At 38.5% G+C, this 20,598-nt stretch overlaps 1 protein-coding gene across 3 annotated transcripts; it reads right to left on the bottom strand.

Moving 5' to 3' along the window:
• Nucleotides 1-3,947: 3,947 nt before the first annotated feature.
• On the bottom strand, nt 3,948-20,313 carry tdrd5 (tudor domain containing 5). Of its 3 annotated transcripts, none has more exons than XM_026912512.3 (17): nt 20,073-20,313; nt 19,376-19,618; nt 18,030-18,497; nt 15,803-15,942; nt 14,888-14,971; nt 14,745-14,801; nt 12,498-12,654; nt 10,198-10,340; nt 9,726-9,940; nt 9,115-9,324; nt 8,889-8,955; nt 8,257-8,454; nt 7,261-7,419; nt 6,778-6,867; nt 6,558-6,698; nt 5,352-5,502; nt 3,948-4,532 (listed from the first exon to the last, which is right to left on the bottom strand). In XM_026912512.3, the coding sequence occupies exons 2-17, from the start codon at nt 19,602-19,604 to the stop codon at nt 4,348-4,350; spliced, it is 2,694 nt and encodes an 897-aa protein (XP_026768313.3). In that variant the 5' UTR covers nt 19,605-19,618; nt 20,073-20,313; the 3' UTR covers nt 3,948-4,347. The 3 variants fall into 3 exon arrangements, with proteins under 3 accessions (XP_026768313.3, XP_026768295.3, XP_026768304.3); XM_026912494.3 differs by having other exon boundaries at nt 20,080-20,313; XM_026912503.3 differs by lacking the exon at nt 20,073-20,313 and adding an exon at nt 19,773-20,033.
• Nucleotides 20,314-20,598: the final 285 nt, after the last annotated feature.

Raw genomic sequence — 20,598 nt, 5'->3', positions numbered from 1 at the left:
GTTAGAAGTCTTTTGTCCCAATCTCAGGTTTATGAGATATTGCAAAGGTATGCTAGGTATTGCAAAAATAATATAAAATAATATAACCACAAAAATGATTAATCAGTGGTGGTATATTGTGTATACTCAAAACCATAGACTAGACTTTATAAACCTCAAATCTAAGCATGATCTGTTTGCACTAGAGGAAAAAAAAAACCAGAAAAAAAAATCATTTTACAGGAACAAAGAGAGGAGTGATACTTGTTCAACACAGTCCAAAGAGTGAGCATAGCAGACAGAGGAGCGTGTTTGAGATATTGCTTCGCTGTGTCATTGATATCATCACCTGAGCAGGTGAAAATAACTGCAAAATCAATACTATAAACAAAGACATATAAAAGACATGTACTTTCCTTACTTAGTGTGTGCAGTGTTAGTCAAAGACATTATTACTGTATTCATTTGCACTTATCCATTGCTTATTAAAACCACTATGACGTCAACGTCACCCAAACACATCATAGCTCACAAGTATAGAAAGCAACTATGGAAAATATTAGTGTTTTTCTTGAATTAGTCTACCACCAACAGTGCTGAAGTGAACACACAGCTCAACACAGCTCCCAGTGTATAATATACACTTATTTAGTATCATATAAATCCTCAACAGTGTAGACTATATGAGGAAAACAGATAAGAACTTTTCACTTTTATTGCTATTTGTATTAAATGTTTGTCATTTCAATGGCAATACTGCAACAGTCATGGAAATAAAGCTCATTTAATTAAATTGAATTAAAAAGAAAACAGCAGTGTGTGTATACCAGTGGCAAACTAGGCTACTACCAGGCATCATTGCTTTACTCTTATTTTTAAAAACAGGTATAAAATCAGGATTGAAGCCCTACCTGTGTCTACAGTCTTTGTTTCACCATGGAGGCGAGGTGGATCCAGGACTGGAGTCTGTAACCGGGATGACACATACACACACACACACACACACACACGCTACAGTGCTGGATCTACACGCCTAGAAGCATGAACTTCTTCACAGATGTATTATTCTTCGTTTCTCCTGCTCCTGTTGTCCTGCTCCTCTCTGCGGCGGTGTGAGTGCTCGGTTATAGCAGGGGTCGGGGTTTAATACGGGACGTGTGTCTGCTGGATACAGTATGAACACATCAGCGCTGCTACACGTCCACACCGGCTCTTAAAGTCACCACAACTTCTTTAAAGACCGCTTGCTTTCTGTATTAAATCATAAATCCTATGGAGTTGCAGTTCCACAGAGTAAATGACGTTAGAAGACCAATAAGGCACGCACTTACCCTGGATTTACTCTCAACAAGAAATACACATTCTATTAATATGCAAACAGAAACGCCCCCAACCCAAAACGCCCCACCCCTTTGCTCCTGTAAACCTGTTTGCCATTTGTCTGTATTTACATACTGAACAATTATTCACTTATATTCAATAAGTGGTCAGTGTTGCAGTGGATCTGGAGCCTGTCCTGGGAACACTGGGAGGGACTGGAGCATTCACCAGTCCAGACCTGGACAAGACACCAGTCTAATCACTGTGCACACCTACGGTCACACACTCATACGCACCTAGGGCAATTTAGTGCAGCCTACATGTTTTTGGACAATGGGAGAATACCAGAGAACCCAGAGGAAACCCACATGAACACTGGGAAAATATGTGAAACTCCGCATATTGATTGAATCAGGGACTGATGGAGCTGTGTAATGGCAACGCTACCCACTGTGCAACCATGTCACACCACACAGGAATACATATATAATATATTAACACTTCATGCAAAGTGTTCAAAACTAACCTTCATGCTATGCCTGAATTTGTTTCCTGTTTAAGTCTCAGTGGACAATTATATTCTCTGAATGGTTTATTATTGAGGTGAGCATTGGGAATGGGATCCCACAGGACCCAACAAAAATGGTTTAGGAGCAGGTGGTTTACATTTTCATGTGTTTGGTAGCAGATGGGCAGATATGAAGTATGTGGGACAAAAAGGTTCATTAACATGGAAGTGTACTGGGTGCTCACAAACTATGTGACACGAGATGCATTTCTTGCTGCCCCTGTTTCTGGAAAGAATGCAGCAAATCTTCTGCAGTACTTAAATATATAATACCCATCTCTTGACCAAATTAATTCCCCTAAAATGTTCAATCATAAGAAACACATTTTACGACGTTTAGGCTGACTAAAGAAGTTATATTAATACGGACATCACTGAGATAGTTTATAGATTTTACAAAGCATTTAAAAAGGAGAGCGCATTTTTTTCCCTACATATCAGACATTTTACGTCTTCTCTAGAGGGCATTTATATTAAGCTTCCATCAAGGGCTAAAGCAGCTGTAAACTGTTATGGAGGAAATAGGCCTACTCTACTCAACAATTCACTGGAAATTCAGTCATATTTTATGACAAATGATTTGGGGTCAATAAGTAGGAGTAGGAGTTAATATTTTATTTTGCATGTACTACAAGAGACATAGCTTTTCTGTATCTTAAAAACGATATAAAAATGATGTACACAGTCATCTACTTCATGTAGCCTATATCAAAATTACTGGCAGTTGTGATCTTGTGGAACAGGACAGGATTTCAAAATTTGTTGTTTTTTTTGCACCGACCACTGTAGGTTTTATCTAACTTAAATTAAACAAAGATGGATGACTTTGAGGAGTGGCAATCTTCTTCCTGTAGCGATGGAAACAGTTAATAGGGCAACTTGCAGTACTGGCGCACTCGTACGTGACGGCCGATACCAAACCACAGGGACAAGGCGAGCTCGTTAGCTCACGAAGGTGGCTTAATCCCTCACCGACATTGTCTCCAGATTAAGTATGCTGAGGCCTTTAGACAGTGCTCTCCAAATCTCATCAGACACCAACTGAGGGAATATCTTTCAGTGTTCATCCCTCCAGTACAGTACCAGAGACTTGTACTTGAATCAATGCCATGGAAATTTAAAGCTCTTCTGCAGCTCACTGTGGCCAAACACCTTACTAAAACACTTTATGTAGGTTTTTCCTTTAATTTCTCACCTGTATGTAGGAACATTACATTAACTGGGATTTATCAAGTGGATGGTGCATAGGACAATCACAAAGAAGGTTTTGTACATGTTCAAATTTTGTAAGAAAGTAGACTCCTGGACCTAGATTTCCACATAAAACATCTTGTCCTATTTAGCTTCACTTAGCCTCATATGTTTCCTTTGAGACTGGAACTCATGGAGCTTGAATGAGGCATTGTCTTTCAGCTCCTTCCTAAAAGGCCAAGCCTCTTGGGTGTCTTGGGGGAACAGGCCCATTAAGCTCCCATTAAAAGCAATAATTGGCTAAATGAGGACGATTCAGTACAGGAGGCATTGGTTAAGTTGGCTAAAGGCTAAAATTGCTGACCAGGGCCCACAGCTGGGCTGTTTGTCTGTTTCTAATATAGAGTTATGGATGTGGCTGGATTATTGACATGCTGCTTGGGTAATTTAATCTTCTCCATAGTACTCAGAGGAGCAGAGGTCCTCTCACAGTGAACACTGTGTCAAGGTGAACATTGCAAAGACAAAGACAGCAGGACACAGACGAGAGATGTATCCCTGATACCAGAGCTCATAGAATATAGTTAATTAACACAACCCATACTCTGAGACTCCAAGTGGGAGGACGAGCATTTTGTAGATGGATTTTGCTTCACCCATTGCTTACTATTCATTGCTGCATTCCAATTAATGAATCTGCTGAACATTTTTGAGTGCAGATGCAACATGGAAATGTTTATAACAACTGATATATAACAGTTAACAATATCATGTTATGATTTTAAATATTTCCCCCTACTGGAAAAAACAAAATTTTAATGTTATTTACACTTCCTCTTTTAGTAGGTGCCATCTGTTTTTTCCAGACAAGGAAATGATAGCAGTGCAATACAATGAACATGCAACTTTACTTAAAACAGAAAAAACAGATAAAATGGGTAGGTTGAAAAACCAAAAACCTCAATTCAGAATTTTACCTGATAAAACAAGAATAATATTAATAACAAATCAATATGTGAGACACACCATTAGTTTAAAACAATTTATCAATCACAAACAATATTCCATTTCTCTCTCAATATTGTTTCATAATTTGTTTGTTACAATCTGGGTGTGCTTTTAAATGTTGCAAATAACATATAAAAGAAAAATGTAAAACTACATTCAACATAATACAAACACTGAAAACTTTCAGAACTACATCTGCATAACTCAGCATAGCTCTCAACAATCATCTGTAGCTGGTTCAGGTCAGCATATGCAGACACCAGTAGGGGCAGTCGGTTTGTTTAAACCTGTTTGTTTGTGTACCATTGGAGGAGGCTGGGTCCGGCTGCCATGCGGGCTGAGGGGCCCAGCGCGAGAGGGGACATGTGGCGAAGAAAGAGAGCATCCTGAGCCAGCCTGTCTCCAGAGCTGAACATAGAAAACATCAGACTGGAGGGCAGAGGTTGGAACAATTCAGCAGACATGTCTGGACCAAAAAAAAAAAAGATTGTATTAGTTAAAATTGTATAACAGCAATTGTAAAACAGCATGCACAGAAGTAATGTAAAGAATGTTTGTGAAAGAAGCTTACCTTAGAAGCTGATACCAGAGACTCTTCATAAATCTTAAATAAACATCTCTTTACAGAAAGCTTCACCATACCAACAATTACAATTTGTTAAATAATAATGCATTTTTTAAAATGCATCAAACTTGTTTTTTAAATGATTAGATTCAATTATTTGGCATGTCCCTTTGAATGAGCTGTTACTATAGAAGCTGTTACTGTTACTATAGTGCACTTTAATATAAACCAGGAAAAAACAAGAATTCAACAGCACTGTGGTATATCTATAAAATTTATTACAAAGACCAATTTCAAGGCACTAAAAAATTCAACACAGAGTTGAAACTTCATTAGGTACTGATATTTCTGAAGAGATATTATATGAATGGATGCAATCAGCAGAGCAGTGGCACTGGTACGAGTGGATCAGGCACAGCAGTAGTGTCGCTCGGGTTTTAAGCACTGTTCAAGTGTTTGTTCAAACACTTTGTTGATTCAGCTCAATTTTGTATGCATTATTTATTTTAATTGTCCACTAACTCATGTCAGTTTCTGACCACAGCACATTGCTGGCTAACACGCAAATGCTTAACAACCTCAGCAATGCTGTCTTGAAGCAGGTTGTCTATGGCATGTGACTCTAGCGTACTAAACTGAATTTGCTACGAGACAACCCAACTGCAAACTGCAATCCACATGACACACTGGATTAGAGTGTGAAGTGTGTCTGTGCTATACCTGTGTGGTGGCTCCAACTGCTGATCAGGCCTGGAGTTTGATCACTGATCACGTGCAGTGTTGATGCAGGTTTCTGAGTGTGTTTACTCTCCAAAACTGGCTGTGATTCTGTGTCCGGTTTGATAGATGGAACAGGTGACAGCAATGCAGTCTGCATGACAAAATGGGAATGTTTGCAACAGCATTCAGAAATGGTTCAGCATGGTTCCATTACGCAAGTGGCTACATTAAACTCTGAGTTGTAACGTAATTGGCTATGAGCTATTTGTCTCATAAGCCTGGGATAGACAAGAGTAGCATGTTCCTTTTTTAACAATTCATCAGACAATCTTAATGCCCTTTTTAATTAACAATTAACTGGGACTGAGTCTTGAGGGACAGGGAATTACAATGTGTGACAATGAGATGAGCAGTAGGTGCTAATTCAAACTCAGTCAACACAAATCTCTCTCTGGAGAATCAGACAGTATTAAACACTCAGAGGACGCAAAGCCTGTGTCTAAAGAAAAAATGAAGGAATAAGGAATAAGACTGTCAAATCCCTGTAAAACTTACATTTAGTATTAATATTTGATTGTGTTTGCCATAAAAGTAAATGAAATCCACCCAAACCATGGAAGGTGATAACTGCATAATTTCTAAAAAAACAAATTAACCATGTGGAAAAATACCGTAATTGTATTAATTTTATCATAAACATGTTTTTTAAATATGGCATTTAACTTCATCTTTTATTTCTCAGGTGACCTAAGATCCACAAAAAATCTTTAACTCATTTTCACATAGGAATAGGAATATTATTTATTTATTTATTTTATTTGCTTGCTTGTTCATTCATTCATTAATTTTTTCATTCAAACCCACTCATTCACTATACTGTATATGACCACTGCACATGCTTAATAAAACACCATTTGTGATTAAGTCATAGTGCAAGTGATTCAAAAAAGTGCCTGTTGGAAAATAATTAATGACATATCACTTTAATGTATACATTTGGTTCATGATTTATATTTAATTAAACATCATTAAATGTGATTCAGGTTCATTTTTATAGATCAAGAAAATTTAGGAAACACATTCTGATTACTTTTTCTTTGATTTGTTTTTGATTTATTTGTTCTGACTGTGCCCCAGATTAACTGATTTGAACACAGACTGCACTCACCATCAGAGGAATGTATTAAAGATAAAGATTGTTCTTACATTTGCACTCTCCTCTTGACCATTCTGGAGAGGTTTGGACTCCTTATCTACACTGGCCTTGTTCGTCCATCCCTGATCCCAGCTACCAAAGCTTGCTGGATCTTTATTCAGCAGTGCCTCAAATGGGTTAGAATTTTCACCCTGGATCAGTATGAATGCACCATGAGCTCGACAAAACAGTACATAAGTGTAAGATCAGTGGAATTTTGCCAATCCTGACCTGAGCCACATCAATGAATTCCAGTTCAGGAAGATCCAGAAGAGCCATTTCTTGGCTATGCTGGTGATTCTCTACACCATCTGTCAAAAGCTGGCAGATAAACATGCTCATATTCAGTGAAAATTATTAGTAAACAACAAACATGCCCTATTGATTACAAACCAGCTAATTAAACATCAACAAATGTGTTACATACTTTTGAGAACAGATCAATACAAGCAATAGTCTTGAAGCACATTGGGCACATTGAGCGACAGGTGATATATGGGTCCTAAAAACAGATTAGACTGCCTTCCAATACTGCGTCCTTCTAATTCCTCACTTTACTGCCTCAGCAGAAAGAGGCTGGCTGCTTGCCACTGGTCCTGAGGGTCTGAGTAATTTACAAAGAGCCAGGAACCAACTGGCTCTTCGCCCAGTGCTTCTCCCTGAGGACGTTCTATACATTAAGTAATGATAGCTACAATAAACTAGCAAATTTACCTGACTGCGTACTGTGGAGGCATCTGGCTGAAGCTGTTGTGTAAGGTTTTGCCCATTTGTGACACTAAGAGAAGTCGTCTCTGCTGCAAAATGTTCCTTTACTTCCTCCAGCTGGCCGTCACCGAGGTAAAGAGTCACAGGGCTGAACTGAGGTAATACCTAAACACCATAAAACAACAATATAAACATTAAAAACAATAAAAAAAATTTATAATCACCATCTTTATCAGCATCATCCTTTATGCATTTTAGGTAAAATATTCAAAGTGCCTTAAATTAAAAGGTTAAAATATGTAGATGTGATCTAGTATCTGAAGACACTAATATCTCAATAAAGTTCAATCATGAAATAATACACAATCATCAATTAATTAATTATAAATATGGCTGCAACAACTAATTCTACAAAATCAATAAAATTTGATAAAAATAGTTACAAATTTCATTACTGATTAGGTACGTTATGAAGAACACTGTGGCACACGCTACATTGCAAATGATCAAGTTGCCCTCCTGCTTTCGGTTTAGCTCGAAGGTACTGGAAGCGGATCCGAAAGAGTCAATTCCATGATTCCAGGCATTGAAAAGTTAGAGAGTCAACCACAAATCTATGGAGAACATGACTAATAAATGGCAGTAAATGCCAATATTACGCTGCAGTTATTGACCTGTTATTTATGTAAGCCTAGTTTATTTATATATTTATTTCTATCTATTATTAGTAAATAAATATTTTTTTGGTATTCAGTATATATAGAATAACTAGTTAAAGAGTTCTTCTGTAGAACTATTTGATTGAAATACTGGAAAGAAATATTTTTAAGTATTTATAAAAGTATTTTATAAGTATTTATAAAAAATTGTAGTAAAAAAAAAAATCAATAACTATAAACAGGCTCAGTTAAATAAGTTTGATTTGAATCTGGATTATAAAATACCTACAGAGCTTGGTTTAGGGGCAATATACTACAAACCTGAGTGTGATGGATTTCTCACCAGCGTGTTAGCGGCAGTGCAGGCTACAGCATGACCCCCGGCCTGAAGTGCACTATGGATGTAGAGGTCCTCCTCAGTGTGAGTGTCACACAGGAAAAGCAGCAGGAAGTCGTACTGGTAGCTGTGAACAGCAGCCACCAGGGTGCGGTCATAGCACAGCTTCTGGAACAAGCTGGTGGCTTCTTGAGACCAAATACCCTGTGATGAGCCAAAACAGGGTGAAGCATGGAAACTGATGCAATGACACTGTGGTATGACAATAAAATGCAAACTATATGAGTTTTAACTCTGTCCACAGGATTAGTCCACAGGAAATGAGCCCAAGATATTTTTTGACACCATCTGGTGTCACTGTACTGGAATATACAGTAAACTACTATGTCAATTTAGTAGTTTCAATGTGGAACTGAGTATGGAATAACACTTACTGGCTGCCTGCATCACAAATTAACATAACTTGTATGTAATCAGCACAACTTGTATATAAAACATGCCTCAAATTCCATTTTGTTGTCACTATCCAGACCACATAGTCTTGGAAATCAAGGCTAGTATAATATGGCCTTGCTTCTCTATCTGAATTCACCTGAAAATAAAAATCTATACCTGGTTATGTGGTGTTACAATCCTACCTTAACTGGCTTCACGCCAACAAGTACAGATGGAACAGCTTGTGCTGGAAGCTCAGCATAGCATGACCTAGAGCGCAAAAATGAATTTGAGCAATATTATGTCTGGTGTCATGTTTGAAATACAAAACTCAATTTCTGTTTGTAAAGCATGTAAACATGTAAAATGTTTTGGGTTTTTTGTTACTAATAAAATCAGGTTATTGCACAAGTGTTAGAAAGAACTGACTTCAGGAATTGCAGCCTGTTTCTGCTGACAACTGTAAGGTCTCCAAAGTCCACGTAGTACACTTCCACCTCTGTGGCACTGAGAACCCGGTGGATCACCACCCGGTAGAACCACATGTCTCCTGGGGCCACACAGCACACCTGTCCAGGTCGCACATATGCATCTGGGAGCCGGTAGCGTTCAGCCAGCTCTGGGCAGGAATAACAGCTCCTACATACAAACAAATTCTCTCAGATAGAAAACTGAAAGCAGCTTCCTAAAATCACATATCAACCATTATTCAGAAGTTTCAAGATCATATTTATTCAACTGTACTGCAGTAAAGTTGGTAGCATAATCATGCTGGGAAACTTATGAGATGGTTGGTCATTTATTAGGTGAAAACATTACAAGTATTAAAATCTAAAAAAAGGAATTTTTTAAAATAATTAATAATAATAATTTAAGAAGGTTTGCAGTGCCACAGAGACCAGAGTTTCATCTTTAAACAGATATTTTATTGACAGCTGCCCGAATGTAAGGAGAAATTCACCAGTTAGTACAATGTTCCGACTTTAAAATCACTGACCTCACCCTTAAGCCATTTGTATCACTGCAAAATAAAAAATAACCTCATTTCAAGCATCATGTTCTCTAGGGTGCGGGCCTCTTGGTCTTCATCAAAGCGGATGTAAAAGTGGCTGGGTGACTCGATCCTCTCCACCACAACAGGCACCAGCTCCCTGTCTCTTCTACGAGTGGGAGGTTTCAGCTTCTGGCATCGCAGTGCATCTAGAGGAACCGTGGAGCCAGGGCTGAGAACCGTCACTGGGAAAATGTCCACCGTCTGAAAACAAAAAACATTCCTATACAATAAAACATTACTAACAACTATAAAGCAAGCTTTCATACAGCCTAGTGTTTCATAATATATTGATTGTTAATTGTTATTCTTATTTATAGTATTGGCCTTTACAATATTGATGTGAAAAGAAAATTGCTACAATATGCAAATGAGCCCTTTAACAAATGCCTAAATGTTTTATTGTTTGTAGCAATAAGATCACCATGACACTTTGACCTGAACTGAACACTAAAATGCACCTGATGGATGACCTTGTTGGTGATTTCGATCTCAGGGCTGGACTCTAAAGACTCCATGGACTCTCGTCCATCACCCTGACACTCCCAGGCTGTCTCACTGCAGCTGAAGTAGTGTCCCTCAGTGGAAGGGTTCAGAGACAAGGCTGGAAAATATACACTGGTCACTTATAGCACAGATCATTAGTAGTGGGTGTTGAATAATCTACACTTCTACCAGTCAAAAGTTTTTTAACACCTTGAGTTTCTTATGTTTTATTACAGTTTAATCAGTATTAATGGTTTAGACAAAACAAAATGCTACAGAATAGTAATTAAATAGGGAAACATAAATCTTTGTAGAAATGATTAACTGGCGACTCTCAGATCCTAGTGAGACTCGACAGTTGCAATCAGAAATATTCAAATCCACAAAGAAAATAAGGATTTATAACTTACATTTTTCTGTAGAGTTTTTATTTTTGATTAGATTTTGCTATATCAAGTCTTTATCAGTTGAATGACACAGCAAATAAACAAAGAATATGCATGATGTAGTATTGTAGAGTAGCAGGATATTTTGTTAATATTGCCATGTCACAATTATTCAAAACCTATATAATACTGCTGATTTTAAAACCTACTGCTAGTCTGTATGATCTAAAGTTGGGTTAAAACATGCTTAACTCACTGGGAACTCAATAATGACTCTTAATTTTCTTCAGCTGTGATGTGTTTATATAAACAGCAGCCAAGGATGTGTTCAAGGTGTGTTGCACCCTTTTGGTGACTAAGGAGCTGTCACAAAAGCTGAGAGAGGAGATTATTTCATTGCAATTTCATTGGCAATGGGCATAGGAACATTTCCAAGACCTTGAACATTCCTAGAGACACCATTGGGAGCATTGTACAGACGGTCAAAACTTACAGCACAGCAGCAAACCTGCCTGGACATGGAGAAAGCCGAAAATTTCGTTAAGAGGCCTTAGCCATTTCATACAGGATGACCTGGTAAAGGCTGGGACAAATGTGTCAGTGGCAACAACAAGACAATCACTTAACAACCAAGGACTTCGTGGACTTCGTGGACTTTGTGGCGGCCACTTTTGACAAAGAAGCACAAGAAGGGTATTCTTATTACCAGAAGAATCTCCACGGTCAAGCATGGAAGTGGGTCAGTGATGATGTGGGGATGTTTTTCTCTGCAAGAACTAGAAATCTTGACCATGTGATGGGCATTATAGATTCACAGAAATACCAAGCCATTTTGAGGAGGTATATTATGCCTTCTGTGAACTTGAACCTTGGTGATTGAACCTTGGTGAATTGGACTCTTCAGCAAGACAATGATCTCAAGAACACTACCAAGTCAACCAAAGTTCAGTACTGCAATGTCCTGGAGTGGCCTTCTCAGTCTCCAGATTTAAATCCCATAAAAAAATCTTTGGTGGGACTGATAATGGGAGGGTTGCATCAGGAAGGACATCCGGTGTAAAACCTATGTGTACCTATGTATCTCTCTTCTTGGAGTTATTTACAAGTAATGAAAGTGAGTAACAGTTTCATTCATGACTACTCAACTTTCACACCTACTCACTGTCACTGCTTTTTTTGGCTGCATTCTTGATAGAAAGTATAGTATTTTGCAAATGCTTAAAAGTATAGTTTGTGGTACCATGACCAAAGATGATGTCTTTCTATAAGAAATAAATAACTAATATGAAAAATTATATTATTTTCTATTCTGATAAAACTCTATTCTATTTTATTATATTCTAAGTGAAAATCTTCCTTCTTCATGTTATCTAATTTGTAATTTCATATGCAAATGACCATGATCTCAAAAACACACAACATATTGATCCTTGAGGTGGATTGGGTACAACAGCAGAAAACCACATCAGGTTCCACTACTGTCAGCCAAGAATCTGAGGCTACAGTGGGCACAGGAAATCACCTCGTCTTTTTCCAAAACTGTCCAGGACTGTCCAGTTTCAGTGTACACTAACTGAAGCTCTTGACCTGTACCTGCATGATATTGTGCACTGTGCTGCTGCAACATGATTGGCTGATTGAGTAATCGCATGAATGAGCAGGGGATAGGCGTATCTATTAAAGTGGCCACTGAGTACATGTTACTGAATCTTAGTGTGTAAAGCTATGTCATTATATAGGTCATTAAACATTTACATATTTAATGCTGACATATCATGCCTGAAATTCTACTCAAGGTTCTATTCTGTTGTGAGGTACACCCTAGTGCAGACTGTGGTGAGTAAAATGTGGCCAACCCACTCAGGTGGAGTATGCAGTAGGTGTAACACCTGGCTGATCATTTGCTTTGAGCTCCATGATGAGTAAGTGCTTTGCTCCTTCTTCAGTGCTTGGCTGCACATAGAACGTGTCGCTGAGGGCTCCAACCATCTCAGTCACACTCAGGAAGCCACACTGGACCAGGGGCAAGTCCTCACCATACATTTTCTTAAAGTGGAAAACAAACAGAAAATATCTTGGTATTTGACAAACAGGAACCATATTTATACCTGGTATTAATAGCAGCAAGAGGCAAACTTGCAAGCATGTCACATGGAGCCACAAATTTCAGTGAAATCAACAAGTGATATGGAGACAGAGTGATAAACAACATCTAAATATGGATGGGTGATATGACCAAAGTATCATGTGATACGTAAAGAGACTTCTAGGATACGTGATATGTACAGTGGATATAAAATGTTTACACAACCCTGTAACAATGGCAGATTTTTGTGATGTGAAAAAATTAAACCAAGATAAATCATGTGAAATCATGTGAAATTGCAAACTATAAATTAAAGTGAAAAACAATAAGAATCATTTTAGGGGAAAAAATGAAAAATGCACAGCCCTCTTCAGGTCACCCCACAGATTTTCGGTTGGATTTAGATCTGGACTCTGGCTGGGCCCTTCCGAAACCTCAATCTTGTTTTGGTGAAGCCATTCCTTTGTTGATTTGGAGGTGTGCTTCGGGTCGTTGTCATGCTGAAAGGTGAAAACCCACGTCATCTTAAGTGTTTTAGCAAACGCTTTTATTCAGTTCCAACTGAATAAAAGCAGCCCCAAAGCATGATGCTGCCACCTCCATGCTTCACTGTGGGGATGGTGTTCTTTTGGTGATGAGCTGTTTTTATTGTTGCCAAACATTTCTTTTGGTATTATGGCAAAAAACTTTGGTCTTATCAAATGTTTGGATGTTTTTTTTTTTTGGTCAAAAAAGGTTTCTGTCTGGCCACCCTACCCCGTATCCCAGACATATGAAGAATTCGGGAGATTGTAGTCACATGTTACAACCAGTACTTGCCAGAAATTGATGCAATTCTTTTAATGTTGCTGTTGGTCTCCTGGCAGCCTTCCTGACCAGTTTTCTCCTGGTCTTCTCATCGATATTGGAGGGCCATCCTGTTCTTAGTAATGTCACTGTTGTGCCATATTTTCTCCACTTGTTGATTATTGTCTTTACAGTGTTCTATGGCATATCCAATGCCTTGGAAATGTTTTGTAACCCTTCCCTGATTGACATTTTTCAACAATGAGATCCTGTACCTGCTTTGTAAGCTCTTTGCAGCCCATGGCTTTTCCAGTTGGATGTTACTAAGAAGATGTGAAGAAAATCCTATAGGAACAGCTGTACTTTATTTGGGGGTAATTAGTCATGTTAATTGATGGCAGGTGTATACTAATTAGTATTTAACATGAGTTTGAATGTGACTGGTTGGTTCTGAACACTGCTACATTCCTAATTATAAAAGGGAATGCACATTTATGCAAGCTGGGTATTGGAAGTATTTTGTTTTTCTTTTTTCCCCTAAAACATTTCTGGTTGTTTGTCACTTGATTTTTATATGTTGCAATTTCACAATAAAGGTGAAACGATTCTGACATGATTTAACTTTCATTTTTCACATCACAAAAACCTCCCATTTTACAAGGGTTGTGTTGACTTTTTTATGTCCACTGTATCACAGTACACAGGACTGCTAAAAAACAGCCAGCAATACAACAGTGTTGCAAGAAAAATGGGATCAGTGATGCTTTCATTTAATGTCTACAAAAATACTTAAAACTGAAAAAAAAAAAACCACTCAATTTTTAATAAGTAAACATCTTCAAGATTCTAAACAAAACTTTAACATCAAATCAGCTGCTTCCAGAGTTTGTAATTATTTTTTAAAAATGTTTGAAAAAGGTATTACAATACCTGCAATATCTAAAAAAAAGTGTAATTTATCATTGTACTGATATTATATCATCATATTGCCCAACCATACATCTAATTTAATAATTTCTCAATTTTATAACAATTAGTTATAATGCGCTAAAAGGGGGTAACAACAATGACTGCCTGCAATCCAGTCCTACTCTGTGTCCAGTGCTTGCTGCATCCATATAACTTTTCATCACCATATTAAGATATGATTAAAACAAAAGTAAAATGGCCACTAAAATGTCTTTTATAAACTTTAAAAAAAAAAAAAAAAAAAAGCTGGACAGGCCATGCCTACAAGCATCAACAACTTACTAGTGTGAATTACCTTGTACTCTGTAGGAAGATTGTGAATGGCCATGCCTTGACTGTGCTCAGCAACAACCTGAAAAAGATATGCAGTACCTATTATAATTTTTAAAGATTGTATAATTTTTAAAGTTCACTAGGGTTTTTGTTTCACAGGCTAACCTTTCGAAGCTTCTCCTTCAGTTCCTGACTGACGGTGCCTGCGTCTCCACTTTCAATAATCCTCTTCCTGAACTCCTCCTCAAGCTGCCACACAAAATCAAGTCCATTTACCAAATATTTCAGAGCATAGCAATAAATCTATAATTTCAATGTGACTGTATTTATCAATGTATTTAAAATAATGTACGTTATATCAAAGCAAAGCAGCATTTGACAAATGTGACTAACTGTATGGAAAAGCAGCACTAAGAGTTCACTGCCATTCATAAATACAATGGCCCTTATTCATTAAATGAGTAAAGACATAAGCATTGGGAATGATGTATACAAATTCTGCCAAACTGTTCTGTCAACCAATGAATTGGATTTAGCTGTATGTTAACAAGAGCCTGTCTTCAGTTACGTACATATCATTACACATGACATGCCCCGACTATCATCATACGCATATTATTTAAATTACACCGTAAATCATGCAAGCGCTGCAATACCGAGCCAATACAGCAAGTACCACTCTCTTCCTATTTCTGTGACATTGCTTGAGCAGCATGTGCCTGCAGTGAATACATGTTAGCCTTCACCCTTACTAGTCGGTTGTGCAATAGAGAAGAATCAACTATGGGATAAATATAAAAAATAATAATATTAATTGATGGCATACAAAAATTAAAAGATGAAATAAAAATAACAATACTGAAAACTAGTAACTTATAATTACACTCCGAGGACTAGAAGTTGTTCTGACTGTATCAACTATAAGGAATAAGGGCCAGTGTGAAATGATGCAGATTCACTCGATGTAACTGTTAAAAAAGTATTATTAAGACCACCAAAAATAACAAAATCTTGGATTGACATTGTAAACTGTAAATGAAATAAAACTGTAAATACGTTTTTTAGAAAATTAAATGAAACCTTTGCAACAGACTTCTCAAATGACTTTTCTTGCATTACAAGAGTGACAGGTTCAATCTCCTGTACTCTGATGGCTTCTTCTTTGGGGTTCTGCTGGGCTTCAGGCTGGATGTTGCTGGGCACTGCTGTTTTTCGCAGTACTTTTGTGGAAACAAATAACAATTATTTCCTTATTCATTAGCACATAACAGTTATGGTGCATTGTTGGTGCGGCTATTGCATCATTGTATCTATTTAAGTTATATGGTTTTGCATGTTAGATAATGACACCACACAGATCCTTCTATCTATCTATCTATCCATCCATCCATCCATCCATCCATCCATCCACACACCTCAATCAGCCATAACATTAAAACCACCTGTCTAATATTGTGTAGGTCCCCCTTGTGCCACCAAAACAGCTCTGACCCGTCATGGTACGGACTCCACTGACCTCTGAAGGTGTGCTGTAGTATGTGGCACCAAGATGTTAACAGCAGGTCCTTTAAGTCCTGTAAGGTGTGAGGTGGAGCCCTCATGGATCGAACTTGTTTGTCCAGCACATCCCACAGATGCTCAATCGGATTGAGATCTGGGGAATTTGGAGACCAAGTCAACACCCTGAACTCTTTGTCCTGTTCCTCAAACCATTCCTGAACAATTTTTGCAGTGTGGCAGGCCACTGCCATTAGGGAATACCGTTGCCATGAAGGGATGTGCTTGGTCTGCAACAATGTTTAGGTATGTGGTAAAGTAACATCCACATGAATGCCAGGATCAAAGGTTTCCCAGCAGAACATTGCCCAGTGTATCACACTGCCTCTGCCGACTTGCCTTCTTCCCATAATGCATCCTGGTGCCATCTCTTCCCCAGGTAAGTGACGCACGTGCACCCAGCAGTACACATAATGTAAAAGAAAGTGTGATTCATCAGACCAGACCACCTTCTTCCATTGCTCCATGGTCCAGTTCTGATGCTCACATACCCATTTGGTGGTGGACAGGGGTCAGCATGGGCACTCTGACCGATCTACGGCTACGTAGCCCCATGCGCAGCAAGCTGCAATGCACTGTTTGTTCTGACAAGTTTCTATCATAGCCAGCATTAACTTTTTCAGCAATTTATGCTACAGTAGCTCTTCTGTGGAATCAGACTAGATGGGCTAGCCTTCGCTCCCCACGCGCATCAGTGAGCCTTGGGCACCCATGACCCTGTCGCCGGTTCACTGGTTATCCTTCCTTGGACCACTTTTGGTAGGTACTGACCAATGCATACCAGGAACATCCCACAAGACCTGCCACGTTGGAGATGCTCTGACCCAGTCGTCTAGCCATCACAATTTGGCCCTTGTCAAAGTCGCTCAGATCCTTACGCTTGCCCATTTTTCCTGCTTCCAACACATCAACTTCAAGAACTGACTGTTCACTTGCCTCCTAATATATCCCACCCCTTAACAGATGCAACTGTAATTGCACCTGTCAGTGGTTTTAATGTTATGGCTGATCAGTGTGTGTGTGTGTGTGTGTGTGTGTGTGTGTATGTGGAGATATATATATATATATATACATACATACACACACACACATGTATACAGCACTGTGCAAAAGTCTTAGTCTTTTTTTTTTTTTTTGGTACAAACTTTGTTATAGATTTTTATTTTATGACTTCTACATCCATCGAGTCAGTACAAAAACATTTTAGATTGCAAAACATTAGTATTCCAGCACAAAATAAAATGTTATAGAAAAATGTTTGTATGTCAGTAAAGAAAGCAGCATATTACATAAGAGACCACTTTTCAAAAAACATAATCAAGGCTGCTGGGTTTTGCATGCAAAAATAAGAAGCAAGTCTCCAGAAGAACTGTGGCTGGTTCTGAAAGATGCTCAGTAAAACTTACCAGCTAATTTCCTTATAAAACTGTGCAAATTCTACCTGAGACTACTAATTTATTTGGGTCATCACACCAAATACTGACTTTGTTTCATTTATTACTGTTTACTGTGCTTTATAGTATTTTTTTAAATGTTGATTAAAAATTAGATTGATGTATCGTTTAATTAATTTTGAAAGCATCTTTGCTCTCTGTCTCTCTCTATACATATATTCCCAGTAATTCATTCACTCAGTGATTTATTGATTTATTCAGACTAAGAATAACTGACAGTTTTACCTTAAACAGTATACATATATGCTGGAATACAAACATCTCCTGACCAGACACAGAACATTTTATTAGCTCACCTGAGCTAGGGGACACTCTGGATATTCCTGCAGACTGTTTAGGGAGAGCAGCAGTACTATTGAGCATCTGTTTGACTGGTGTGATTTCAGTCTTTAGTATCAACTGTGACCCCACGCGAGTCTGCCTCACTGCGATCATGTCTGAGGCAGCAGCCAGCATCTCAGCGATGGAGTAGAAGCCGTAGTGCATCACATAGAGAGGCCTGCCGAAGCGGACTGCATAGCACCTCTCCAGCTCAGAAAGCCCTATGGGGCCATGGGTGAGTAACTGCCGGAGCTGTGAGCGCAGCTGAGCAGGGAGAGCAGGGGGAGCATGGCCTCTACGAGGGAGGACAAATGAGTGCTGGTGATGAAGGGAACGTGATGAGAACAAACCCGTGCTGCCACTTTTTGACTTGGGCTTGTGCTTGTGGTTCCGCTGTCTCGAGACGAGCTCTTCGATGCCTCTCGTGGTCTCATCCCCAATTGCTAGAAGCAAGAAGATATACACAAGAAAGCACAATTTTTGACTTACTCAGTAAGACTTATCTGACACAATCACAAAAAACTTAACAGTGACAGACAATTTAGACAGATTTTTAAAGAAATACACAATTATGAAGGCACTGAAACATTAAAGGAGCAGTGTGTAATTTTTAGAGCCTTCTACTGCAGGATGAATTGCAATTGCAATGAAAACACTATCACATCTTTTCCATCTACCGAACCCACCCCATGTTTGCTGAAACTACATATGCCTCATGAGTTGCCTCTTAAACAAGAGTGGCAGAGTTGAGAAGCTCTGTTCCAGCTGGGTGCAGAGCTAATTTGTGGGCCAGAAAAATGTAAACAAAGCCCTAAAATCCTGCATAAACTACCCACACTTTTGTATCACAATATTGTGCATCAGCTTTTCTAAGATATCTTTAAAAGTAAAAGATTATTATAGCTCTAAAAACACTTATAAACACTACAAACTTCGTCTCTAAACATTCGTCATTAAAGCAATCGGCCAGCGTCTTCATCTGATGGGCCATGGTCCAAATGCAGACCCAGCATAGCATTTTAGCAGATTGATCTGAGCATTCAAAACATACCCTAGCAGAAGCAATCAATGTATGGAAAAAAAATAATAAAAACTGAGGAAAAATATGCATTCGTATCACATAAAAGTATGAAATGAAAGAACAGAATAATTTATTCTGTATAAAATAATGGCACTCAGGTGAGAATTTGAGACAGCAGAAGTAATGCAATCTAGGATCATCAAAATGTGAATGAATTTGTTTGCCACAGAGTCGCTTTAACTGACTACTATCAGCCCTTTCAAAATAACCTGGATGACTGAGAACACTGACAGAAATTACCTTTTAACACTAAAGTGCCATCGAGGGCATAGTCCAAGCGCACGGCATCAGGCATTTCCTTGACCATGTCCAAAACAGAGCGGAAGCCAAGGCCCTTGAGGGGCAAGGGGTGGCCCAGCATGTTCTGGTAGTCCTTCCTGAGCTGCTCTGGAGAAAGGCCCTGCTTGGAGGAGATGAGTAGAGAGCGGACATCCTTCTTCACACTTGAAAGAAGCTGCTCAGGATCCATAATCACACCTCACACTGAAGACAGAGAGGGGGTTTGACAGTAGGGTCTTAATGAGCATTATATCTCAAGGAACATTTAGTATTTAAACACTAATACATTCCACATTTTATTTTAACTTTACTTCGTCTTTATTACTGTGACATTTAAACACACAAGTCGAGCTGGCACCTGGCATGGCTATCATCTGTTTGAAGGGAGCTACTGGAACTAGCCAAGTGAATTCACTGAGTTATTAGCGTCAGGCACTACTGCTAGTTTGCACACGGTTATATGTGCTAAAACTACATATATATAAAAAAAGAAATACTCTACAATTAACCGGCTAGCAAAACAAGTCAGTTTTGTTCTACATAAATTCCCATTACAACACAACCGGACAGGAGTAGCTAGCTAACGCCAGAATTTGGGCTTCTCAAGCGGACGATTAGTTTTGAAGAAACTTTGCGGATTTTTTCTAATATCGTTTACCTCTTACACTTGTTTTCCTGAAGTCCTCAGAATCTCTGTTTCTGCTACTCAAGCATTAACACCTTTGTTTTTGGGGGGGGAAAGCGGTCTAGCTTTGACTCGACACTTGGACGGCTTTCTAATTGCATTTGTAATTGCAAACTCGGGCGGATGTTTATGTTTTCTCAGACACTAATAACACAGAAGTGCTCCATCAGCAGCTCCCTCACACACTCACACACACTTTCTGCTGAGTTTACACATTCCAACACAGGACACATCATACTGCATCTACATGTAAACATAACACAGTTTTCATTTTTATCGTTTTGCTATATTTTATGTTCCAGACCAGAAGTGATTATTGAAGAATAACTGTTTATTAGTCATCAGCCATCATTTGTAGTAAGACTAAAACTGGTGGTAAAAACAAATAGGGAATGGCAGCAGAAAACTGTTCTACTGTATATATAATTTCCATATTATTTACATTAGATTTGACCATTTTTACTTTGTATTATGAATGATTAGTGTATTTGTAATACAT

The sequence above is a fragment of the Pangasianodon hypophthalmus genome, chromosome 11 (assembly GCF_027358585.1).
Source record: "Pangasianodon hypophthalmus isolate fPanHyp1 chromosome 11, fPanHyp1.pri, whole genome shotgun sequence".
Lineage (NCBI taxonomy): Eukaryota > Metazoa > Chordata > Actinopteri > Siluriformes > Pangasiidae > Pangasianodon > Pangasianodon hypophthalmus.
Note: the sequence above shows the minus strand (reverse complement) of the source record. Positions and strands in the feature narration are given on the sequence as shown.

Excerpts from the sequence above, each read along its gene's own strand:
- tdrd5 (XM_026912512.3), bottom strand. The coding sequence starts at position 19,604 with ATGGATCCTGAGCAGCTTCTTTCAAGTGTGAAGAAGGATGTCCGCTCT. Across the intron at positions 18,498-19,375 it reads TGGCACTTTAGTGTTAAAAG|CAATTGGGGATGAGACCACG; the intron begins GTAATTTCTGTC and ends TCTTGCTTCTAG. Across the intron at positions 6,868-7,260 it reads CCTCCACAGTACGCAGTCAG|CTTTTGACAGATGGTGTAGA; the intron begins GTAAATTTGCTA and ends TTTATCTGCCAG.